Raw genomic sequence first — 27,654 nt, 5'->3', positions numbered from 1 at the left:
TTTGTACGAATAACGGAATGATTGTCGTATTTTGGTACTTGTATCTTTCATTATTGTCGAGTTTTTCCAAATGTATTTGTATAATTTTTGTCAAGTGAAGGGAAATAAATATAAGAAAGGAGGAAAAATTTCACGTGGAGCACTAATCAAAACAACTGCTCGTCTAAAACAAGAACAAAATCCACCTGCTGGTTTTTTTTCTATACAAATGTTATTCTTCGCAACGGCATCGAAAAAAAAGATTAATTGCTTTTTCTTCATAAGAAATGCAGGCGTACTCTACGAAAATCTTTTCGAGAGGACACCAGAAGCAATTGGCATGCATGGCATGTTAAATGGAATTAGTCCCCAATGAAATGATTTATCTGAAATTACATTGTTAAATGAAGGATCATGATCCTGACCGGCTGTATGCCAATAAATGAACATGAAATATAAATCAAGTACATGATCATGTTACAGGATAGTAGACAACCTTAATTTGTTACATCTTCTTTAGAAAATGAATCCTCATTTGATCAATGTATTTCATTCCACATTATTCACTTTGGTCACCAATCATTAGCCGGTTAAGGGGTTACATATGTCCAGGATTTTCAAAAAATCGATTTTTTTTACAGATGATTATTCTTCTTATAGTTTCAGGCGTATTTCTGTGAAAACCGGTTGTAAAAATTCCCCATAGAACAAAAGTCATAGTAGAAAATGTGAACGCCCGACGAGAGTTAGATGCGCACAAGCAGCTGTCCTTAGTTTGAGGCAGCTGGCGGTTATTTTCGAGGCTTTTTAGCCTGTCGGTTCTTTTGTTATTGTAAAGTATATATTGGGTTGGGGAAAAAGAAATGTCGTATTTTGTCAATAGATGACACTTGTGTCTTGTGTCGTACCTATCGCATCGGGTCATAGGCGGCCGAACAAATTTGTGAAGTTTATGGGTCCAATACTGTAACGATTCGCACAGCACAACGTTGGTTCGATCGATTTCGTTCTGGCGTAGTGGATGCCGAAGATACATGCCGTACTGGTAGCCCAATCGTCGTAGAAATCAATAAAATCGTCGAAATCATCCAAGTAGACCGGCATGTGAACATTCGCTCGATTGGTCAGAAACTGGGAAGATTGGACGAAAAAAGCTAGATGTTTGGGTGCCATACGAGTTGACGCAAAAATATCTCTTGGACCTAATCAACCCCTGCGATGGACTGCCATTAAAGTGGTGGTTGGTTGGTTTCAAATTAAATGTTTTTTGTACAACGTGTGACGATAATATCAAAAGTGTTTTTTTATCACCTTTGATAAACACGGCATACGAGATAAATCGACGCTTCGCATTCGCTTTCCGACTGTTAGGAAAAGGACTGAAGGCAATGCAGCTTTTTTTGTGGTGTCATGGACTTACCATCATGTATTGCATAAGCAAGCTTTGATTCAATTATGAATAATATTGTAGAAGCTTCAGCAATCGTTGCTAAACCGTCTATGAAAGCTGCTGCTAAAGAAGAATTTCAGGAATCTCCTAATCAAGATAAGGTACAATTATCTAAGGATGGAATTATTGTATCCGGAGATGGCACTTGGTTGAAGAGAGGCTTCTCTTCGATACATTAATTGGTTTTTTCACGGGAAAAGTTATTGACTGACTGGTAAAAACTAGGTATTGCAAAGAATGCAAAATTCACGAAAATGTCAAAGGTACGGCTGAGTATGAATCATGGTTAAAGAATCATCACGAAAATTGTGCAGCAAATCACAAACGTAGCTCTGGGAAAATGGAGCCAGATAGTGCTGTGGAAATGTTTCATAGATCACCTGTAAATTTTGGCGGAAATGTCAGATTGACTAATGACATACCGCGTTTGAAGCGTCAGTCCAAGACAATTTATAGCATGCAGTAAACTTCAAAAGAACACGCTGAAATAATTCAGCTTTACATTCAAAATAAGCTCTCAATTGAGTTAACTCAACGTGCATTTCGTAAAAAAATAAAATGAAAAGTGCTCCACCTAAAAGCACTTTGCAGCGTTTATATGCAAAATTTATTAATCAGCAATAGCAGTCACGCTTCCAGACAACGTACAAGACTTTCCTACGAAAATATTGAAGCCATACGAGCTAGTATTGAGGAGACTCCGAGAATATCGAGTTATCACCGTTCCCAGGAGTTAGGCATTGCAAGAATCACACTCAGGCGCATAATTTGTATCGATTTAAAAATGTTTCCGTACTAAATTCAATTGGCACAAAAATTAAACCAAGCTGGTTACCCGAAACGCCTTGATTATGCCAAATGGGCCGTCGAAATTGTTCGCAATGAACCAGATTTTGGCGAAAAATCATCATGTCAGACAAGGCCCATTTTCAGTTAAATGGAGGCGTGAATAACCAAAACTGTTGCTTCTACGCTACCGAAAATCCTCAATAAATTGACGAACAGCCTCTCTTCGATCAAAAAGTGACTGTGTGGTGCGGTTTTTGTGCGGAAAAGGTGATTGGACCGTTCTTTTTCGAAAATGACGCAGAGCCTCTGTTACCATCAATGGCGAGCGTTATCGGGCCATGATTCGTGATTTTGTCATGCAAATCATCGTAGAAAATGACATGGAAGGCTTCTGGTTTCAGCAGGATGGAGCAACTTGCCACACTTCACACGCTACAATCGATTTTTTGAAACCATTGCTCCTGGAAGGTTAATATCCAACAATGGTGATTTTCCATAGCCACCGAGATCACCGGATTTGACGTCACCAGACTTTTTTCTGTGGGGCTATCTCAAATCCAAGATATACATTAACAATCCAAGAACTCTAGCTCAACTCATAAACAACATTCGACGCAAAATAGCCGGCATATCGGCCGAAACATTGGCCAAAACGATGGAAAACGCTAAGAAAAGAGCACATTTGACCATCAAAGCCAAAGGCAAACATCCACTTCCACGTGGTGACCGCTGGGAGCTCTTTCTTAACGAAAAGCTGCAGACGGAGAAGGATGAAGGCGAGTCTTCCGCGCCTAAAAACGGGACAAATTGTACCAACTGGTCCTCCAGGTTGGGGGTTGGGTAGGGCTGACAACCCTACACGGAAAACAACTTGTTACGAAGCCACAACAGGAGCCTCGGACAGGACGGATTTTAAAACGACGGACCCGGCAACGAACACGGAATAACGATTTGCGCATTTTCTCATGGAACGTGCGCTCCCTGTACAGAGATGAAGCTGACGAGCAGCTAGCCGATACCCTGTCCCAATATAGGGCTGATATAACAGCGTTACAAGAGATGCGATGGACAGGGACCGGTTTCCTGGAGAAGAGCCACTACACCATATATTATAGCGGTCATCCAGTAAACCATGTGCTCGGAGTAGGTTTCTTAGTCAGCCAAAAAATGAAACCTGCTGTTATCGGCTTTGAAAACATAAGCGAACGGCTATGCACTCTGCGCTTGCGAGGCAAGTTTAGAAATATAAGCCTCATCAACGTTCACGCCCCTACAGAGGAGACTGCAGAGTCGGAGAAGGATACGTTCTACGAGGCAGTAGAACGAACCCTCGTAGCCTGTCCCAGATATGATATCAAAATCATACTTGGGGATTTTAACAGCCAAGTAGGGAAGGAGCCCGTATTAAGGCAATACGTTGGCTCCCATAGCTTACACGAAAAAACAAATGATAACGGACTGCGGACTATTCAATTAGCAGGGTCACACGAAATGGTTGTTGGAGGTAACTGGTTTGCGCGGAAAGTGGTCCACTGACAAACGTGGGCTTCTCCAGACGGGACCACCTTCAACTAAATTGACCGCGTGTTGATCGAACGCCACCACTTCTCAGCCTTGATGAATGTCACAACATATAGGGGGGCCAATATAGACTCAGATCACTATCTCGTTGGCATGGTGCTCCGAGCTCGAATAACAACACCACCTACAGTCCCCTCTGACAATCAGGTGAGAGTTAACACTGAAGCCATTCATAACACAGACCTCCGCAACACCTATAAGAGGGAAATGGATACCGCAATAATCGGAGTCAACAGAGATCCTGGAGATGAAGCATCAATAAATGATCTTCACAATCACCTGAAGAACGTTATCATAAATACGACCACAAACATACTTAGCCCAAGCCGCAAATAGAGTCGGATCGGCTGGTTTGACGATGAATGTAAGCTAGCTACGGAACGGAAGAATGCTGCATACCGAGTAATGTTGCATTCTCAAAGGACGCGGGCACGCACGCAGACTTTTTTTATTATTATATATAAAAAGGGAGATATCACGCAGTGCAGCAATTATAGAGGTATCACGTTTCTGATCTATAAGATATTCTCCACTATTTTGCTAGGCCGGATAGCCCCATACGCCCAGAACATCATTGGCCCATACCAAAGAGGCTTCACTCCAGGCAAATCAGCGACAGATCAGATTTTCTCTCTGCGGCAAGCGATGGAAAAACTGTTGGAATATGGACAACAGTTGCACCATCTATTCATCAACTTTAAAGCCGCCTATGATAGCATAGCCAGGGTAAAACTGTACACGGCCATGAGAGAATGCAGTATCCCGACGAAATTGATAAGACTGACTAGGCTGACCCTGACCAATGTGCGAGGCTAGATAAAAGCAGCAGGATCACTCTCAAACCATTCGACATCAACAATGTTCTGCGACAAGGGAATGCCCTATCATGCGTCCTCTTTAACCTGGCCCCCGAGAAAGTGATCCAGATTCATCCAGGTCGAGCAGGCAGCTATAGGCGCGAGATCTTGGGCTGCACATCAATGAAGGCAAGACAAAATATATGGTGGCAACGTCAGCACCGAAAGCCCACCAACCAACAACATCAAACTGCACTGGTCAAACGGGAAGAATAAAAATAGAAGATTATAACTTTGAGACCGTAAATAATATCTCCAATAGGTTACGGTGGGCAGGTCACTTAATCCGTATGGATGAGGATGATCCAGCCCGGAAAGTCTATAAGGGCAATATCTATGTTAGAAAAAAAGACGAGGCAGACCCTGCCTGAGATAGGCATAGGTCAGGACGTCAGACAGCTTTTAGGGATATCGAATTGGTAGACCTCGGCGCAAAACCGGGATGGCTGGGGTTCTTTATTAAGGCAGGCCTAGACCGCATACCAGTTGTTGGGCCGTTGATGATGACGAATGTTGCTGTATCTTCTTTTATTGACGGGAGTTTATAAAGAATGGAAAGATTACTTGCAATAACAATTGGATATGACGGATACCACTACAGTCTCGTAGAAAATGCGACCCGGCTAAAACACGCACGAATCAAGGCTACTAAAGCAAAAAGAGAGGCCAGAACATCTCGTCGGCTACAAAAAAATAAACAAGAACAATTGTTAACTGACCAAGAAGGCATACAATATGAAGCTGGAATGGGAGATTAAAAACTTGAACGTGTTTTTCTCGAAACTACTTTTGAAATTTGATTTTTTATAAAGTTTAAATACTAATAAACAATGTTTAATAATTTTTCTCATTAATTTCTATTGTTATCCTTTTTTAAAAAAAAATTTCGTTTATCGCTTTTTTGATGGCTCTGGACATATGTAACCCCTTAAATTAATGACCGCATTTGTTTACCATATAAATTGCAAATGTCCTACATTCCCCTGTCTAAAGTAGAAAACCACACCTGTATATGATGATTTTATGATTTTTCACAGCAGACAAGGTATCGAACAAGGTTTTTGAGTTCATTTTTTTTGCTGAACATTTCGAAAACTCGTCGGAGAAATTTCCTTCGCATCCACGTTCTTCATTTGATATGCAATGAATTTTCTTTTAAAATATCAAAGTCCATGATATTTTTGAAACTGCTACCATCGCAGGATTCAATATATATTTTTTTTTAGCTCACTAAAAGTTTTTAAGATAAAAAAGTAGCGATAATGCGAAGAAATACAATAAAAAAGTCATAAGTGTGAAATAGACTAGCATTTTCTTACAAGACAAAAATAATGTTTGTGTAAAAGTAGAGTTAAGTCAAGAGGAAAAATTTAAATCTTACCGTCTTGTTTTGAGTCCTACCTACACCTTCTACCTGTGCATCGTAAAGTGTCGTATGTGCTTATAGATATTTACATAATAATCAAAACGATATAGATCAATTTTGCTCATCAACGAAAATTATGTTCTATTCTCATTCATTAAGATTCAATTTACACCCACTGAACCTGCCTAAATTGCAGGGCAGCTCATTTCTGCATCTAGAAACGGTCACTATTGTACGATTGTATGAGCAAAGTTAATCAAGATACTCATGACTTCCCCAGCATGTCAGTTTCTATATCCTCACATATTTTTTGCCAATGTGTTTGAAGTTACGCGATTTTATTTTTGAAGAAAAAAAAGTAAAAAGATCGGGAAAGAATGTTTAAAAATACAACCTTTCGTGAAATATACGATTAATTTTAGCACCACCCGATAACTCGTTTGTATTGACCAAAGCTGAGCCGGATCCTTCGATGGTTCTTTCGAAATCAGACTGTAACTGTTGAATCATCCTAAACGAGGAAATAAGTAAATGTTAACAGTGTGCAGACTTCGAGAAAACTAAAAACAGGCATCAAGTCTACTTTCTCAAAATATTTCAACAAATTCAATTCGCAGAAAGTTTTAAATTTTCCAAAAATAAAAGAAACAACTTCCGCAATCATTGCTGCTTTCTTTGATTAAAGCCAGAAAATGCCCCAACAAAATAAATTTGAGCGAAACACTACTTCTTAAAGTTAATTAATTTATCCACGATAAAATCATGCAAACTTACTGTAACATGGCCTTTGTCTTAATACTAGGGTCATCAGGTCGAAAATGCTTAAATTGCTCAACATCCTTCTCAAGCATCAACATTTGTTTTTGCAGCTTATCCCTTAGTCCAGGTAATGTATCACGAATATGATTGGTGAGTTGTTGATTCAGTACTCGTTGTAAATATGGTGTACCCAATCGATCAGCCATATGACGATAGGATGGATGACTTAAGAAAAATTTCCGTTCGGCTGCAATAGCCGCATGAATATCCTTACGCCCTTCAATGTCTTTCTGTGATCTATTCACAACACCAATATAGCCACGTCGTAACGGAAGCAATTTATTCTCGAGAATATCCCGAGCATCAGTTCCCTCATCCATAAGATCCAATTTTGTGATGACACCGATTGTTCGTATACCCTGTGGATCGACTTCTTTGGCTAGTTTCAGGGCATCTGAATTCGCCAAATCTGTATTGGCTGGAGTAACGGCTAAAATCAAACATGTCTCCTTTTTGATAAACTGAAATATCATTCCTTTGATTTGCTGTTCAATATCAGCTGGTTGATCGCCAATTGGCACTTTTGTCAAACCCGGCAAATCAATTAACGTCAAATTAAGAACATGTGGCGAATACACTCGCAGATTAATGGGGATATTTGAAATACCCTTATTACTGCCGGTAACGCGATCCGTTTCTGCCTCGATTTCTTGACGCACTTCATCGAAGTTGACAAATTTCTTGCCTTTGCAGTGAAGAAATTCAGCATTTTCTGAAAGAAATTTCATGAATAGAATGTTTTTAAAGAATGCAAATGCAAAGGTTACCTGTATTTCCATTTATAAGCTGTAATATCAACGGTCGACGGGTAACAATACCAGAACCTCGTGGAAGGAAATCTCTGTGAGTGAATAATAAAAAAAGATTTATATTTGAAGCTCCGTTTCGATAAGAACTTATGCGATTTCGACACTTTATTGAGATCAAAGTTAAATCAATGCCCCAAGTCAACAATTTCCGCTTAGTCCATCTCTTTACCTTTCTAAACCTCTTTATTCTGGAACCATATTAGCTGCCTGAATGAAAAAATAGCCTCGATTCGGTAATGTATTTATTATAGCGAAAGGACACAATGCTAGACGATCTTCATCCTCCAGTCCAGAGAGGGCTAGGATGCGAACGCCATGATCCGCACTTTGCAAATTAACATGCACCGGAGTGCAACCGCTCACCAGTTGCTAGCACAGTTCGCTGCGGAAGTAAATGCTGATCTAGTGCTGATTAGCGAGCAATACCGAAACAAGGACCCGTCCTCATGTTATCTCGACTTATCGGGCACCGCTGCCATCTGGGTTTGGGACGACGTTCGACTTCGTGTTCTTGCCGAATGCCGGGGGGACGGATTTGTCTGGATCCGGTATTTAGGGATAACGTTTTTTAGCGTTTACCTGACGCCGAATGAATCGATTCCGGACTTTCAGCGCCGGCTTGATGCTCTGGAGGACGCCGTTTCGAGCACGGAGGGACGAATCCTGGTTGGCGGTGATTTTAATGCCAGGGCTCTTGAATGGGGCATGCCTCAATCAGACTGGCGGCGAGAACCGGGCTCGTAATTTTAAACACCGGATCCACGCCAACGTTTCGGCGCCCAGGTTGTGAAGGAAGCATTCCTGACATCACTTTTGCGTCGGAATCTCTGTCATCATCGGTGGACGGGTGGCGAGTCCTAGAAGACTTCTCGGCAAGTGATCATCAGTACATTGCGTTCAAGTGTTTGACGCTACTTGCCGGCGAGCACCAACACGACGTTCCCCCTGCGTGTGGAATGTCGCGAGGGTGAACATCGGAAGGTTCGTCGAAGCTCTTGGAGCAGGTAGGGCCGCGCTGGGGGGCACTCCGGGGGGTGGTGGTGTCGCAGCTGACATCGTCGTAAATTCAGTGATGAATCTGATAACGACAGCGTGTGAGGCTTCCATGCCCCGGAGAGGCCCCAGGCGCGACAAGCCTTCTATGTACTGGTGGACGGCGGAAATTGCCGACCTACGGAAGGAGTGTCATAAGCTCCGCCGTTTGGCACAACGTTTGTACGCCAACGAGGAGGCATGTGCCATAAAGGCACAATACAATAGTGCTCCTCGTAACGCTTGATGTCAGAAATGCCTTCAATTCCGTAAGATGGACAGATATGCTAGGCGCACTAGAGAACTCCTTCCACGTGCCAAGCTATCTCTTGCGGATATTGAGGGATTATCTGAAAGACGGCTCCCTGTTCTATGAGACGCTAGAGGGCCAGAGGAGGATGGAAATCACGTCGGGAGTAGCACAGGGATCCATCCTAGGGTCGGACCTCTGGAACGCTTCCTACGATAGTCTGCTGAGACTCGATATGCCCGAAGAGTCGCGCCTGGTCGGTTATGCAGACGACGTTGCGACACTTGTTGCCGGACGCACTGTTGAACAGGCGCAAAGCAGACTGGGCATATTGATGCGACGGGTAAGCGGATGGATGACTGCTCACGGTTTCAACCTTGTGCTGGAAAAAACCGAAGTAGTCATCCTGACCAGAAGGAGAATCCCGACTTTGCGTCCCATATCGATCGGCGAGTTGACTATAGGGTCAAAACCAGCGATTAAATACCTTGGTTTCATGCTCGACTCGAAGATGAGCTTCTTCGAGCAAATCAAAGCAGCCGCGGACAGGGCGGCCCTATATCAACTAAGAGACGTCTCCTCATGGGAGCAACGCAGTCCGTCCTTCTCTATGGTGCGGAGGTATGGGCTGACGCCCTTGACAAGGAGGTGCATCGTAAACGCCTCGCTCAAGTGCAGAGGCGAGGAGCTTTGCGAGTGACGTCTGCTTATCGCACCGTCTCCGAACCAGCTGTGATGGTGATTGCGGGAGTGATCCCCGTTGCCCTCCTTGCCAAGGAGCGCAAAGCTATCTATCGCCGTAAGGGCGAAAACTTACGAGAAGTGGTTGCCCGTGAAGAACGTCAACGCACCCTTAACGAGTGGCAACTTTTTTGGCAAAATGAGCCAAGGGGCAAGTGGACTGCGCGGCTCATCGACAAATTAGACCCATGGTTGAACAGAAAGCACGGTGAGATTGATTACTTCCTCACCCAACTTCTAAGTGGGCATGGAGGTTTTCAGTCTTACCTGCACAGGGTTGGGAAGGCGCGATCTCCTGATTGTGTGTTCTGCAATAGAGTGGCGGATGACGCTGAACACACCTTTTTCTCTTGCGAGAGGAATTCCCTGACATGAAGGCTCCCAAAGCCGGGAGAGCGCGAGGGCTAGCCCGAAGTAATGTGTCAAACGGTTCCAGGCTAGTTCTCTGATGACAGGGAGGTGTTTAGTTGGTAGTCCGCCAGCGTACTGTTGCGGGAGTCCAACACTCTGTGCGTAAACGCATTCACCTACCCTGCTCCAAAAAAAAAAAGTCTAGAAGAGTTTATTGAGGATATGGCAATTACTAGGGAGTCAATTATGATTTTCACGTTGACTTTTGTCGAAATAATTTTGTACGCTTTTGTATTTATGTATATATAAACAACAACACGTTTTTGTATTGTAAGCAATATGTTGTCTAAAGCAAACCGACGAGTGTACTTAGTTTTTTTACAGGGTCTGTTAAAAAAATAATCGAATTTTGTAAGAACAAATTTATTCAAAAGAACTTAAGAATTGTAGTATTTATCTCCTTCAAAATAATCTCTTCCTTTGGAGAAACTAATTCCACCTACGTTTCCACTTTACGTTATAGAGAGAAAACTTCTTTAGGGGTTTCTTCTGAAGGTCTGCTCGGATATTCTTGCAAAAGATCTTATTCCATCTGCTCGGCAACCCCCGAGCGAGGAATGAACTTTTTTAACTTATATACCCCATTTGAGATTATAACTTGAACAATTAACCTAACTGTTAGCCGTCAGTTGACACGCAGAAAAACGTTGATTTCGTTCGAATGAGTGTGTCCTCAATCAATACGGTAAACTTCCCTGGCCGAAACTCATATTTAACTGACTGTCGTAAAGAAATAAATCTGGACCCAGAATTCCCAATAAATTAGAAGGAGTAATTACCCTAGTAATAATAATAATAATCGTTAGCGCAACCATCCATATTGGATCAGGGCCTTGAAGTGTGTTAGAGCACTTCATTCAAGACCGTAACGATACACTACAGGATCACAGTACCCTATGGGAGGCAATGTGGTCAGCGTTGTACTCGTCCAAGATTATTACCCTGATTTGACTCAGGTACTCATTAGCAGCTGAGTCGTCCGGTATCCGAGCTCAAATCACGATACAAATTCCACTGCCACCAGTGAGATTTGAACCGCAACCTTCCGTACGACAGCCTTGTGCTCTAAAAACTCGGCTATCCGGACACAATGGCCTATCGAATTATTAAATAATTTTGCAACTTCAATATTTAATGATGGTTATTCATCAATTTTGAAGATATTAATGTAATGGGAGTAATAGTTGGACCTGCAGCAAGAGATTATGCGGCTCTTAAGGACGAGACGACACTACGAACCGTTCATCATCGCCAACTGGCTTTTTCAAGAGGGTCGATCATCTCGAAGAAGGACTTCTTCAGCTCAAGACGCCCTTTTTGAAGAAGAGGAAGGTGAATTATATGGGCCTGGAATAGCAGATTAGCTGTAAATATGATTTGAACCAATAGATCAACTATTTAAACGCATTTTTCCCGAAACAGCATTTTTCGAATTTGCTGCAGTGATTACTCGGAGACAAATGATCCGGTAGGAGCCCAATTAGCGCTTTGGTGCGCCGTTTTGATGCCACAAACTCCTAAGACCGTGACTGTTGTTATAGGAACAGGGAAGCAGAGTCCAGCCGGCTCGGATCAAATGATCCGATTGCTACCAAATTTTGTCTGCATGTTCTATATATAGTTCTCCATACAACGATCTACCATTCTTTTGATTTTATCGCAAATCGAATTTTGGCAGGCCAAAACGACCAAAATTTTTGGTAAAATTCAATTTTTTTTTATTTTTGTCAATTTTTTTGATTTTTTTCAACTGTAGGTCATTGTACGCACAAGATCTTCGAATTGAACGAGAAGTTTTTTAGGTTTCATCCACGGAGAAGGCTGGAATCACTGCAGCAGTGGAGAAGCTTTGTTTTATAGTCGTAGGAAATCACATGCAACTTTTAATTTTAATTAATTAATTTAATTTTTTTTTCTTTTATTATGTATTCTTAAAATATGCATAAATATACCCTTGAAATTTTAAAACAATCGATACCGTATTTCTTCTTTAAATTCCCAAACATCTCCTTTTTTTAGGCTGTCACACTAGGTATTCTCCTTAATGCAATAAAAAAACCAAATTTCTAGTCACTTTTGGGTCTGGTCTCCCCTTAATCTTTCCATCACCCAATGATGAGAAGCCCTTTTAGACTAATTAGTTAATGAGCTTGAATTAAGCTTATGTTTTAAAAACATACATACAACACAATCAACTTAAGGGGGGTTTTGCAGCCAATGACTAAAATTTATAGTAACAATATATACTATTATTAACTTTATTTGAACAGATATCAGTAGGCCTAGGCACCACTATATGGTGGCAGCCTTTCATTTGATACCCCGCATGACTATATTTCATGAAAAAAATGTACACCCTTCTTCTGCATGTATGGGGACCCTCCCTCCCCTTAAATTCGATGTAGAACTATGTAACTCACTCTATGCGTGAGCGTTCACAGTTCCCGCATTTCCATCAAATTTGATGTGAATCGCTGCAACCGTCTCCGAGAGAAATGCGTGTAAATAGGAAATGTAATTAAAGACTACAGGGTAAGTCTGCTCCTTTGTACATAACTGCGTGGGACCTGGACCCTGCCGCCACCATTTTGCATGCCACCCGGATAAAACAACCGGTTTTCCATGGATGTCGCCATCATTAGAATTAAAGATATTAAGGCCTTTAGCCATCTATTTCGATCAACAACAACAGAATGGCCTCATATCAATCCAAAGAATTTTATTCATTCATTCATGCATCCAAAATATTTACTCCTTGTCAAGATGCAAAATATTCTATCTCAACAAAATATTTGCTCTCTCATGATATCTATCCAAAAATCAATTCCATGAAAATGGATATTGAAACCCAACCATATCATCATCATCCAGAAAACCCCATCCTCTTTATCTAAATAACTATGCATGTATAATGATGATTTCAACTAAAACTGAAACAAACCAAACAAAATTAAGGCGAAACTACTAGATAATGAGAGCCAAAAATAAACATGCCGACCGGACGAATGAAATGTGAAAAAGATGCGAACCAACCGACAAAAATAAACTCTTTTGTTAACGATGTCGGGGGCTGACCTCCCAAAAGAAGTTAACATGAACATTCTGTGTTCCGGTCTTTGAAGCTATACCATCTTTGTATATTAACACATACAAATTCTGATTGCAGTTAATTTCAAAGTAATGTTTCTTGAAGTTGCTCATGTAAATGTGCTTGGGTGCAGATAAATTATGCTTCATTTTAAATAAAGAGATATTTTATAAGTGGCTTATGTGCTATGAACAACAATAGTAACGATTGAGAGAAAAACAAAAGTTTGATGAGTAATTCGAAACGTATGACAACACGAAGAAACAACTCTTAATGGTGTGTGAGACCAGTGTTGATTATGGTATGAAGTTACAGGTAGACCTTGAATTTGGATATTTCTTGGCTTTAATTTAATATTATCACAGTTCCGCAGCTTTACTTTTTTACGTTCGATAAAAGCTTGTAAGGTAACGTTCAATTGGTGTTATTCCCTTTTTGAAACAAGCTTACCAATTTTTGACACAACTTGCGAATTTATTCTAATAATCGTCCAGATCAGAACACCATTATTCGTATAGTGGCCACCAAACAGGATGCGATCCGAAGAAAATATCGCGGCTATTTCACCCACTGTTACCGAGGATGACAATAAGCCCATTCCACATCTGTATTAAGCACAACTGACATTGTGTGGTATTTTACGCAAGGATCTTGACCTACATTCCTTCAAGATCCTCTTCACTCAAGAATTGTTGCCGTCTGACCCGCGACAACGCCATGAGTTTGCAAACTGGGCTCTGAACCAGCTGGCCACGGATGCAGAATTTCACAAAAAAATAATCTTTATCGACGAGGCCCACTTTTGTCTGAATGGATTCGTCAATAAACAAAATTTTCATTACTAGTGTGTGTCAAATCCTCATAAAATATTGGAAAAGCGTTTAAATCCAAACAAGTCGGGAAACTAGACGCTTCAGATATGAAAGGTTTTGTGTATTTCTTTTATAAAGAGATTTGGGTGTGCATTTGTCCCATTAGCATGTAGCACGTAAAATATGCATATAGTATGTGAAAATAGCCATTTTCAAGTGATATTGACATTCAAAGTTTTGATTTTGCAGAGGAGCGACAGTATTGACCTAGTATAACTTTGTTAGTAATAGTGCGATTTTCACCAAATTTGGCAGGATCATGTTCCATACTAGCCTACATTGCTGCAAAATTTTGTGATTCTAGGGTGAACTTAAGGAGGGTTTCCTGTCAATTACTAAAAATCAAAATAATGTACTATTATTAACTTTATTTGAGCAGATATCGGTATGGAGGATATTTCGGAGCCTAGGCACCATATAGTGGCAGCCCCCTGATTTTTTTCAGATTTCTCGGTTTGGTAGTTCCTGAGAATGGGTTCGTTAAAAAAATGACCACTTTCAACCCCCCGCACTCCCCACCTTTTCAACGGAAGTCAAAACTAAGACGGGCTTCGAAAAGTACTTACCGAGATCTTTAATTTGATACCCCACATGACTATATTTGATGTATTTTTGCATGTATGAGGACCCCCCTTAAATTCGTCGTAAAAGGATGTAACTCACTATATGCATGACGGTTCACAGTTCCCACCTTTCTACCAAATTTGGTGTCAATCGCTATAACCGTCTCCGAGAAAAATGCGTGTGACAAACAGACAGACGGACAGACAGTAAACCGATTTTAATAAGGTTTTGTGTTTACACAAAACCTTAAAAATTGACTGTTTGGAGCACCATTCATGCTGGCGGAATGATTGTACCCCAAAATTTCTGGTGTGTGTCCAATCCTCATAAAATAGTGGAAAACCTTTACATCCAAAAAAAATGACGGTTTGGAGCGGCATTCATGCTGACGTAGTGATTGGATACTTTTTCCTTTACGATGATGCTGGAAGCATTTTCACCATCAACGGCGATCGCTACCGTACCATGCTTACTGACTTTTCTTCGAGAAAATCGTTGAAATGGACTCGCGCCACATTTGATTTCAGCAAGACTTAGCGACTTGCCACACAGCTACACAAGATTATTTCAAAAAACGCCGGCCCGTCAATTGGCCGCCACGTTCGCCGGATTTAACACTGCCATACTTTTTGCTTTGGAGATATATTAAATTCATGGTCTACTCCAACAAACCAGCAACGCTTAAGGAGCTTCGCGACAAGATTGAAGGTTCAATTGGCGAACTAGAGCCGAATGTTTATTTGAAAGTCATGGACAATTTGGCTTCTGGTAGTCGGTCTTGCCGGCATTGACAAAGTGGCCATATGAAAGATGCTGAGTTTCACAATTAATGGCATTCAAAGCAAAAAAAGAAAGGAAAAATATCTAAACGTTGCGGTAAACCTGGTATTTATCGTTCTAATGTAATGTTATATAATGTTACGTTACTTGTGTAGTTATTTACATATTTCTTTTAACATTGCTGAATAAACTCCACTTGAACGGGACTCTAAGATGGTTGACCAGTAGTTCACAGCCAGCAAAAGGTAACTTTTGTACACTATAACTTGTTGGCAATAGTAAGACTTTCACAAAGCGGTGTGATATCGTGTGGCATTCTACCGTTCTACAATTAAAAAAGCCAAAATAAATTTTCACCGTGTCTCCCATTTAGAAACTTATTACGGCTTAGAACGCTTAAGATCGATTATCAGTCGCCCAATTCGGCTAATTAGAATAAGTTTCGAGTTAAAATAGTTATCATTTCTGATACTCCATAATAAGAACACGTAGCTTTCCTTCCTAAAATATTTTCATTCCAGGTGTTACGCCGATACAATTTTCCTGGCCGCTTTTGAGGTTCTAATATTCAAATTTGAAATCTGGACTACCCTATCGAGTGCGAAAGTAAACGTCATTTCCATTCTTGTTCCCGGATTAGTGGTGATAAGTTGTAAATAAATGCGTCTCGCGCAGGAGAGCCCGCTTACCACTTTGGAAAGTGTCCGGCAATTGAAATTGAATTGAAGAAAAATCGCGAAACCCAACCCCCGTAAGAGATAAATTCGAGATTTTTAATCTACACCGTGCAAGGTGAGGATGCTGTCATGTTCGCGGTGACAACATCGTCCATCAAATCCACCACGACTCTGACCGTTTCGAGAGTGAAGGCACCATACCATGTCGACGATAAGGTCAACCCTATGAACGATCAAGTTCCCCGATCGATAAATGAAAGGACTAGATTAGGCAGGTTATTTGACTAACCTCCTCGACAGTTACCTTTCGGAGAGGACACTTTGGTATGACACGGATGAAGGATCCCAACAGTACACCGTCACCGCAGGAGTACCACAAGGCTCAATGTTGGGTCCTCTCCTGTGAAATGTCATGTACAATGGGGTCCTTGTCCTTCCCGTGCCAAAGGAGGCCACGATAATCGGTTTCGCAGATGATCTAGCTGTGGTTGTCGTATCGAAACAACCTGAAAACGTTGAAGTGTACGTTAATGAAACCATTAGTGCCATAAAAGCGTGGCTGGAGATGGTTCAGCTTGACCTTGCGGAACAAAAGGAATACGGTTAGTATTCGTGTTGGTGGTCACATCATCACTTCGAAACCGGTTATCAAATACCTAGAGGTGATGATTGTCACTAAAATCAATTTCAAGGGACACCTGGACTACGCCTGTGAGAATGCGGCAAATACCAGTGTATCATTGGCGCGGATGATGTTTAACATTGGAGTCCCAAGATACAGTCGCAGATTACTTGTGGCCGGAGTGGTTCGCTCCACACTATTATACGCGGCACCAGTTTGGGAGGAAGCCCTAGCGTGTGAGAATAATCGGAGGAGGATAAATATGGCTTACCGCTTAGTGGTGCTAAGGGTGGCGACGCAGCGTGTGTTATTGCTCGAATGATCCCGATAGACATTTTGGCAAGTGAGACACGCTGCCTGTACGAGAAAAGGAAAATAAATCCTCCTGAAAAGGATGCAAAATACTGAAATGCGGCAAGGCGAGACTCGCAGGAGAAGTGGCAGCAACGGTAAGAGGACTCGCAGAGGGATTGCTGGACCCACACTTTGATTCCCCGTATTGAGGAGTAGATCCAGCGACGACACGGCGAGATTAACTATTATCTGACGCAATTCCTGTCAGGACATGGTGGTTAGAGGAAGTATCTACACCAATTCCAGCTGGATAATTCTCCTTTTTCTCCTGAATGTGTTTGCACCCCTGAGGACCCTGAACATGTTATGTTCCACTGTCCAGAATTTTTCTCAGAGAGGAGGAGTCTAGAAGACTTCCTGAAAACCAACCTAAGCCCGCAGAACATCGTCGGGGAAATGTTGAAGTCGGAGTGGTGTAAGGTGAACTCCGTAATCAAAAGAATACAGGAGGAACTTCGAAAAGCGGAGCGTGCAGAGAGGATGCGAAGAACGAAAGGCTTGGTCGCTTAAAGCGCAGTCCACCCTGCGAAGTAAGGCTTTGCGGCGGTTCTGCGAGGAAGAAAGAAGGAGAAGGTGGGGGTGGTTTTAGTGGGTGAGAATCCCACACGCTGCTGCAACCTGGCGCGACAATGTCTTTAACATTTCCACCTCCATTCTTAAAAAAAAAAAAACAGACAGACAGTAAACCGATTTTAATAAGGTTTTGTTTTACACAAAACCTTAAAAACGAAAAACAACAGTAAATATTTGAACAAAAATTTGCATTGCAAATTTAGTCAAGAAGATAGCCCTGATAGCAATTACTGCAGGCTCCGAGCTCTAATCTCTCAAAATGATAATGAAGAACAGAGCAAGATTCCCATGTTGAAGTTTTAAGAAAAATAATAATAATAACACACTACACTCCCTTAAGGGGGTCATCCCGTGTGTCGGGTTGGAGAAATCGATTTTTTTTTTTGCATGAATTGTATCTATATATAGTGGAGAATATATGGGCAAAGGGATTTCCCGATATTCCGAGTCCTTCAGAAATTACAGGGTTAAACAGGTAAGGAGTTTGCAGCCGCGGCTAGAGTACTCGATGAGAAAGCGCATCGAATCTTTTTTACCTGTTAGTTTTTTATCTGAGCCTTATAAATTTGAACAACGATATAAATATAAAAAGATGAAAAACCAATCAATTGTCTAAACTTATTTGCTGTTTGGAATAAAAAGGATAATCCAGTCTAGAGTGAGCACTGAAATGCACTGAAAGTTATACTCAGTTATATTTTGTTGTAAGTATTGTGCTGTTTGTGTGTTCAGTGATTTTTTTAAATGGATCGTACGAAAGGAGATCGCTTTAACGTTCAACGTCATGCTCGCACTAAAAAACGAGTATTTCATGGGAATCGATAGTTATCAGAGAAGAAAAAGGACTTCGCATCAACATCAGCAAAGAAACTTTTAGCAAGCATGAACATGGATGTTCCAATTGCGACAAGTTTTGTATATTGTATATTGGATTTTGCTGGAGTTTTCTCCGGTATTTCTGCAAATTTCTGCAAATAATAAAATATACGTAGTAGTAAAAAAGGAATACGTAGGACATGTCAAGAAAAGAATGGGAACGCGGCTTAGAAATGCAAAAAAGAATCACAAAGGCATTGGTGGAAAAGGGGCTGGAAAACTTACTGATAAGGACCTCACTACATTTTCTGGGCTAGCTATTCGTCGACACGCAAATTCAATAGAAGGAGTGAAGCAAGAAATTTGGGAAACTTTCTTCCATAAATGTTCTACAGACGAAAATCCTCAGCATCAAAATTGTCCAGCAGGCGAGGACAATTGGTGCAAATGGCGCAAAGTGGAAGCTAAAGGAGAACTGGATAGTTTTCATCACGAGAAGGCACCTTTGACTGAAGAAATTCAAACAGTCATCAAACCAATCTACGAAGATTTGTCACGAGATGATCTCTTGAACAGATGTTTAGGAGCAGAGACCTAGAATAACAATGAGTCGTTAAATGCATTGATCTGAACTTTCGCTCCTAACCACCTTCATTCTGGGGCGAAGGTCGTAGAAATAGCCACTTTTCTGGCTGTAATTATTTTCAATGAAGGATTCAATGGCATTCTCAAAATCCTAGTAGCAATCGGATGTCAAGTTGGTCACATATGTCAGGTTTATGCCGACCGCCGTAATGAAGCGCGAATTTGGCGGTCCGAACGACGATCGACTGACCTCGTTAAAGGAGCCACAATTGACACCAGAGAGCAACAATCGGCCTTACAAGACTTTTTTGAAGAAACGGAGAGTGCTCTCTATGGACCAGGTATAGCAGATTAATGGTGAGCTAAAATTTTAAATTTTCAAATGCGTTTTTCTCGAAACTGCATCTTGGAAATCGGCTGCCACCATAGCTCAAAATCTATCCAACCAAATTCTTTGAAATTTTCACGACTTCTTTAGTATATATTTCTACGGTCCGCAAACTAGGATAATTGCAATCGGACCGGTAGTTTTTTTTTATTCATAAAAAAAATCCGTAAAAAAACACCAAAATCCAAAAAATTAAGTTTAAAAGCCCACCAAAAATTTACCTTTTAATATTTTCTAATTATCCTAGTTTGCGGACCGTGGAATATTGTCCAGATTAAAATGCCGTTTAGTTTTTTTGCCTCAGATGAACACAGCGCCCTCCAGCGTGGCAGCAGAAAAACACCTTTTTTTGGAGATGGGTGCATAAATTAACACCTATTCCGAAAATTAGCTAAGAAATCAAGCTGAAAAATTTACCACATATACTAGAGATATCAATAAACATATGGTGAAAAAATCACGTTTCTATCTTTATCCAGTCCTTCAAAATAATTTTTCAAAAAAAGGCAAAAAAAACGTCACTCAAAACTTTCTTCTACTTTTCAACCTCCTTAAAGCCTTAAATTACAATCGTGCAATCCTAACTTCGATAAAACAAAATATGCATGGAACTACATCATCAATAGTTAGATTCAATCTTTAATCTCACATAAAATTATTTGTTTAGGACGATAAAAATCAAGGTCACAGTCCAAAAAAAAGTGTACAATGAATCAACGAAGCTAGAGCAACCCATAAATTCAGCCATAATATTAGACACCTGCAATCTATCCAAATACCGATGAGTAATAATTCTTATCTTGAAGTTGAAAAATCGATAATACAAGAGATACCAGGTGGGCTAGAGTTCATCGCAATTTGAATTCTTCATAGATTATTCATACTGCCTTCAATATTTACTTAAATAACTTCAACGGAACAAGTGCTAGAGAGAAAAGAAAAACGGTTGTTCCGTGTGTGCTCAACCAAAAAATTTTAAATAGTTGTTATAGGCACCGTTTATAGTAACAAAATATCTTCAACGTGATTACTATACCCGTTTATATTGTAATACTTTTCAACTACATTTTATGTTTTACCGAAAGTTTAAAAGAAAAAAAAAGATGGATTCCCGCTGGAACTAATTGTAGGCTTAAGCAATTAACCTTTCTAATTGTTGAATAAGTAAATGTTCCACGAAAAATGAAGTTAGTGTGCCATATGAGTCAGGGGATGCGCGCTGATATGATTCCTAAGAAAATCTTTGAAAAATGGGCACTTTACAGTTTCATCTGACTTCCTACTTCTGGGCATGTATGGTGTGATTTTCCCGATTTCTCTGCAATCACAATGCATTTAAGTTGACTGACTACCACCCAATCAATCTGTGAGCAAGCGTTTTAATTGATATTTCCTATTTGAAGTCATCCAGTCGGCGGTCCATACAAATGCAAAGCTTCAATGTAAAAGCGGAATTTGTCATCGCATCTATCTTCAAACGATATAAGCCATTTCCCTTCAGTTCAAGTGCTCACACTTCCATTACTGACATTGAAAATATTCGTGATTGTATCCATTGTGCTTCATAAAGTCATCTTGGCGTTACATTGCGAATAAGTGTATAATTAGCCAGTACATATGCGTTTATCTATCATCCATGACTTATGTAAATTGGATATACGTTAGCTTGCACGTTGTTGATAATAAGAGAGAGTGAATAACGCATTTCATCCGTTTTTTTAAGCGTTTTTAGACATTTCATCGTATCAACTTTAATATTAAATTCTACTTCGTTTAATATGTTATCAACACAGCAAACCATTTCGAAGTCAATGTCCCACATCTTCATATCAACACAACCCATTGCTTATTCGCCTCATAGTACGGAACTTCAATAAAGCTCGGCTCACTTGAACACTTATCTTATCTCTCCCTTTGTATGCAACACTCCATTTATGAAATGTTTTCTAAGCTACGAATAGTTACGATTTAAAGGCGGAAATTGTAAGATATGTAATTCTATGTTTCATATATAATTCAGAAATATTGACATCCGACAAGCCTGCATCGAACTTTCGAGCATTTGAACAACCAAATCTACGTTATTGACATTGTCACGCTGCTTTACATTGCCTTCGAAATTAACCAAATTAATCTTAAAGTGAATTTCTATGGCCTGTATAATGTCCAAGAAACAAGAGCAATTGCTTTCGTTTAGCTCGAATGGCGCTACGTCATGCAATGTCGAAATTTAATTAAGACTGCATTTATTATGGTAGTAGCTGAATTTATCTCCTATTAAATGGGTGAATTTTCCGCTTTAATGATTTCCATTGAACGCTGTGGAACAGAAAGAAAATCTTGATGCTCTGCATAAAAAGAAGAAACAACTGCAACATGCTTATCGCAATACAACATCCCTTCTCCCCGATGGAGTCATCTCGATTCCAAATTTCCGATTACACCCTTGAACATCAGGGAAAGTAGTCCCCATATCGTCGCCCTAATTTGAAAACCGGCTAACTCCACTTTTTGGCAAAACACATTTTTTATATGTTCATGAAAAAAAATTCAACGACGCCCTGAACCAACCACAAATACTTGATAAATAACTGTCAAAATATCGTTAAAACGGCCTCACAAAACTCAGCTAACTCCATTGGCACAATTATTCATACGCAAAGGAGCTAACTGGCGGACAAAGGGTAGTATAGGTCCCAGGGCGAAACGTGGATTCGTACCCACGATGGGGCATAAAACCTGGGAAACGCCTGGTGAACCAACAGCTCTACTACCAAACCCTATCTCCACCTCCACGTGATGATCGCTGGGAGTTATTTCTTCAAGAAAAACTACAGACGGAGAAGGATGAAGGCGAATATCCCGCGCCTAAAAACGGGACAAAATTTACCAACTGGTGCTCCAGGTTGGGGGTTGGTTAGGGCTGACAACCCTAACGGAAAACCGATGATACGAAGTCACGGAAGACCCTCGGACAGGATGGATTTCAAAACGACGAACCCGACAACGACAACGGATTAACTATTTGCGCATACCCTGTCCCAATATAAGGCTGATGTAAGAACGTTGCAAGAGATGCGATGCACAGGGACCGGTTTCCTGGAGAAGAGCCACTACGGCCATCCAGTAAACCATTTGCTCGGATTAGCTTTTTTAGTCAGCCAAAAAATGAAACCTGCTGTTATCGGCTTTGAAAATATAAGCGAAAGGCAATGCATTCTGCGTTTGCGAGGCAGATTTAGAAATATAAGCCTCATAAACGTTCACGCGGAAAAGGAGACCTTCTACGAGGCAGTTGAGCGGACCCTGGAAGCCTGTCCCAGGTATGATATCAAAATCATACTGACCATACTGACTTATTGTAAAAATAAACATCAGCAAATGTCAACGTAAGCGCCAGGAAGAAATAGTAGTTACGACACAAAATAGGACAAGGATCAATTCTATTGCTAAATACTTCATGCAGTAAAATCACTGTCACAATAAAGCCATAAATATGTCACTTTAGGGCATGTCGCAAAACATTAAAAAAAAGAATCTTACTCGAATTTTCATATCACCGAATCTAAACAGTTTCCAGTTGGCCTGCATCTTCTTTTTCTTTAGCCTTTGCCCCGTTCACAAGCGGGGTCGACTCGCTCCAGTTGACCTACATGGCTTGTTAAAAGTCCTTCATAAGATTCAAATCAAATTATTGGTTTTCAATAATGAAAGAGTCATGCATATTTTATCGGGCTAGTATAATCCAATCCAACTTTTTTCGTCAAATTCGAGCAAGTTGCGATACCTGGGCATCCATAACTCATTTTTCGCTATCGTTTTGTTGCGTTTCGTACAAAAAAGTCAAGTTTAGGGTGTAAATCAGCGATTAATTTTCAGACCATTAACGTAAAAAGCCAAGCGAAAATCGAGGGGGTGATAAACGGCATCAACACGCGATAAAGAGGATATTGTTCTTCGTATGACAAGGCTTAGCAACGGTGTAGAAATGAAATTTCAAAAAGTCACGAAAAGTTCGATTTAATAGTCAATGACTCGGGTACTCAGTTTCGAAACTTGACATAAATATTACAATGTGGTGAGCAAATTATCTAAATAGAGCAAGTTCCCTGAAAGATCTTATACGGTAGTATGTATGTACAATAGGTAGCGATAATGGTAATGGCATTGTAGATGTTAGATGTCATACCAGAAGCTTGCCTATTTACTAACATAACCCTCAGTTTACAATTGCAAGCTAAATCCTCATCATATTTGGGAAGTTTTAACTTTCCTCCTCAATATGAAGAAATCTTCGGCTGAGGTTCATCGAATAGAAGTGATAGAGTTTTTCTAAAGCTTCAAGAGTGGTAGATTTGACGTCGAAGACCGATATTATTTAATTGAAACGCATGCGAATCGGAAAAAGAGTGTTGTACGAATTGAAGCCGACGGATAGTGAGCAACGTTTGATTTTTTGAGAATAGCAACTTGGAGGGCAATTGCAATAGGGGTTTCTCCATCACACTGCGGCTGGGGTTGAAAAACGGGTACCTTGTGTTAACCCAAACACAAAATCATGAGATGTTACCAGCAAACGTTCGCGTCAATTGGCAAACCCAATATAATATATATTCAGTAAGATCAGCTCGGGATAGTGTAGTCTGAGATGCTAAAACAAACAAAAATTGATTATCCATTAGCGAGTCACCTTAAAAGATGACCATATTTTCAATGCGGAAGAAATGGAAGAAAATGATGGCGAACAAAAAGCACACTGATTCAAAGATGCATAACCAAAGTGGTAAGTAAAATGTTACATCTAATATATTAAATGGTGTCACCGGGAATCAGACTGATTGGACATCATGCATCATTTTGCACTGATTTTAAGGGGCTTTTCTAACTCCATTACATAAAAGTCAAGCGATGACGGCTTTACGGTTTCTTACCAGGGCAGAGGCAAATCGTCAGACGCTGCCTCACCTCTGCCCTGGGAGCAGCGTGACCGTAGCGGCTCGCAGATGTTGAGTGCTCTGCCCTGGTAAGAAACCGTAAAGCCGTCATCGCTTGACTTTTTTGAAAAGTTTGGGTGCAAAGTAGTAAGGGAGTAAGTTGCTCCCCATTTGGTCCGGTCCAGCATTAAGTTGATGCGGACTTAGGACCTCATCATTCTCAAAACGAATATATTTCCATATACATGTTAAAAAGGGGCGCAAATTTTTCTTAAAGAATATGGTCGTGTAGGGTATCAAATGAAAGGGCGCAATTAGTACTTTTCGAATTTAATGACATTTTTGATACCGGATGAAACATAGGGGAGTGTGAAATCAAAAAGTGCGCCCCGAAAAGTGTAATAGGTCTCGTTTTCAGAACCTATCCAACGGAAAAATCTGAAAAAAATCACAATGGCGCATTCGTACGAAATCTAGGCCACAAAATACGGTCTCTTCCGATGTCTGCTTAAATAAAGTTAATAATAATATATACTATTACAATATTTTAGAAATTTACTCGAAAACCTCCCGGGGGTCATCCCGTGTGTCGGATCCGAGGAATCAATTTTTATTTCTTGGCATCAATTCTATCTAGATATAGTGTAAAATATTTTGGCAAAGTGATTTTTCGATGTTTGGAGTCGTTCGTTGTCAGGCTTATGTTGACCGTCGTAATGAAGCATGACCTTTTCGGTTCGAGCGATGTTCGAATGTGTTTTTTAAGGAACCGAAGGTTTATTGACTAGGTATAGCAGATTAATGGTTAGTTAGGGATTTTATGGTCAATAATCACATTCTAATTTTTAAATGCCTTTTTCTCGAAATTGTATTTGTATTTTTATCCAGTTCTTCACAAAAAAGGGGGAAAACGGCCTTTGGAATTACATATTTATATCATTGAATATTTTGAATTGGAGGTATATGCAACTGAGAAAAGGTGAATAGGGTATTCCCCACACCGAATGAACACAAAACCGTTATACTCCAAGCATGCCGCTTACGATATTCTGACTTGTTATTAATTTGATTCAAGGATTTTTGCGAGAGATTCATCTCCTGGCCCATAATTTTCTGCTTTCGGAGCAAATTTCGCATAATTTTCGATTTGACGGCTTCGATGACTCGCGGCGTTCAAACGGTCCGACCGGTGGCGGTCTCATCTCCAGTGTCCCCAAACAATTAGGCATTGGCAGACAAACATGCAACTAATCGCTAGCCGGAGAAGCGTTTTGAAAATGTTAGGTTTTTTTTAATTTCACACTTAAATAGAACTATAACAGCGATAAGGTTCTCGTTATCTGACCACTCCATGGTGAATTTGGCATACCCAGTACAGACTAAAGCTGTACAGGTAATATTTTATAAGCCACGCGATAATAACGGGGTATATTCAATTCTTCTATTTGAATGGATGTATTAAATTTTATAACAGTATTTATATCCTTACTGGGATGCACTGGATACAACGAAAATCGAGTTGCGAATAAAATCCGGCTCATCGGGTTGCGGTGAGTAAATCACCTAATCTGTATGAGCCAAACCGGAGTCTGTAAGGGCAATATTTTTGGTAGAAAAAGAAGTAGTGGGGGACCCTTCCCGAAATCTAGGGGCAACTTTTAGGATGGAATCGAAGCAAAACGGAGATGTCTGAAGTTTCTTACTTCATGATGATTATTTTCGTATGTTATTAATACGAATAACAAATATATATCATGAGGTCGTGCTGCCTATAAGAAACTGAACCGGAAAAAGGCCACAGCTAAGACCTTTTCAGTTCCAACAAACTTCAAGGCACAAAATGACGATTCCGCCCACAATGTCGGTTAGAGCTGCATTTTCACAGTTGCAATAATGCTTGCAATCAAACCTCAAACTATTATTCATCCAGATCTTATAGTAACTTATATCTGGAGAATATTGTGCACCAAACGAAAGTACCAGGCGCGGAAATTCTACCAACAAGTAAGCAGGATGAAGCCTTACACACCTCGATGCACATCCTACCGAAACAAAGAGGGAAATCTGATTTCCGACAGAATGGGCATATTAGAGCGATGGGTTGAGTACTTTGATGAGCTACTGAACAACCAGAACATCGGCGAGTTGGAGGTCCAACCAACTGAAGACGACGGACAAATACTGCCGCCACCAAATATAGAAGAAACATTTCATGCAATTCATCAGCTTAAAAATCATAAGTCGCCAGGAGTTGATGGAATTACAGCTGAATTGGTTAAATATGGAGGCGACTAGTTACACCAAGTGGTTCATAAACTTGTGATCAAGATATGGGACAGCGAATCAATGTCTGTCAAGGCAACGAGGCATTATCTGTCTCATACATAAAAAGGAGAGGTATCACGTTGCTGAGTACCATCTATAAGAAATTCTCCTCTTTCTTACTAGGCCAGATAGCCCCATACGCCCAGAACATCATTGGTCCATACCAAAGAGGCTTCACTGCGGCAAATCAACAACAGATCAGATTTTCTCTCTGCGGCAAGCGATGGAAAAGCTGTTGGAATATGGACATCAGTTGCACCATCTTTTCATCGACTTTAAAGCCGCCTATGATAGCATAGCCAGGGTAAAACTGTACACGGCCATGAGAGAGTTCGGTATCCCGACGAAATTAATAAGACTGACTAGGCTGACCCTGACCAATGTGCGAGGCCAGATAAAAGCAGCAGGATCACTCTCAAGACCATTCGACATCAACAACGGTCTACGACAAGGGGATGCGCTATCATGCGTACCCTTTTACCTGGCCCTCGAGAAAGTGATCCGTGATGCTGAGGTAAATGCAAGAGGTACGATCCTCTTCAAGTCCACCCAACTACTGGCCTATGCTGACGATATCGACATCGTGGGAAGAACCACCCGAGATGTACAAACTGCCTTCATCCAGATCGAGCAGGCGGCGCGAGATCTTGGGCTGCACATCAATGAAGGCGAGACAAAATATATGGTGGCAACGTCAGCACCGAAGACGAATCAACCAACAACATCAAACCGCACTGGTCAAACACGAAGAAGAATAAGGATAGGAGAATACCACTTTGAGACCGTTGACAATTTCTCCTATCTAGGGTCGAAAATCACAACCGATAACAACTACGATGATGAAATCCGCGCACGGTTGTTGTCAGCCAACAGAGCCTATTTCAGCTTACAAAGACTGTTCCGCTCGAAACGGCTCACCATAGGGTCAAAGCTCTTACTGTACAAGACTATGATCTTGCCAGTCCTCATGTATTCCTCGGAAACTTGGGTTC

The 27,654-nt window shown here is 40.7% G+C and overlaps 1 protein-coding gene across 5 annotated transcripts in view; it reads right to left on the bottom strand.

Annotated features, from left to right (window-relative positions):
- LOC119653430 (dynamin) overlaps positions 1 to 27,654 on the bottom strand; it is a 70,475-nt gene that overhangs the window by 39,629 nt on the left and 3,192 nt on the right. For all 5 annotated transcript variants that reach the window (XM_038058006.1, XM_038058010.1, XM_038058007.1 and 2 more), the window contains exons 2-4: positions 7,609 to 7,682; positions 6,797 to 7,553; positions 6,417 to 6,533 (exon numbers count right to left, since the gene is read on the bottom strand). In XM_038058006.1, the coding sequence (XP_037913934.1) occupies positions 6,417 to 6,533; positions 6,797 to 7,553; positions 7,609 to 7,682 (948 nt within the window). The remainder of the gene's footprint in view (positions 1 to 6,416; positions 6,534 to 6,796; positions 7,554 to 7,608; positions 7,683 to 27,654) is intronic.

This window comes from Hermetia illucens, chromosome 4 (genome assembly GCF_905115235.1).
Source record: "Hermetia illucens chromosome 4, iHerIll2.2.curated.20191125, whole genome shotgun sequence".
In the NCBI taxonomy this organism is placed as follows: domain Eukaryota; kingdom Metazoa; phylum Arthropoda; class Insecta; order Diptera; family Stratiomyidae; genus Hermetia; species Hermetia illucens.
This window is presented reverse-complemented; position numbering and strand designations above follow the sequence as displayed.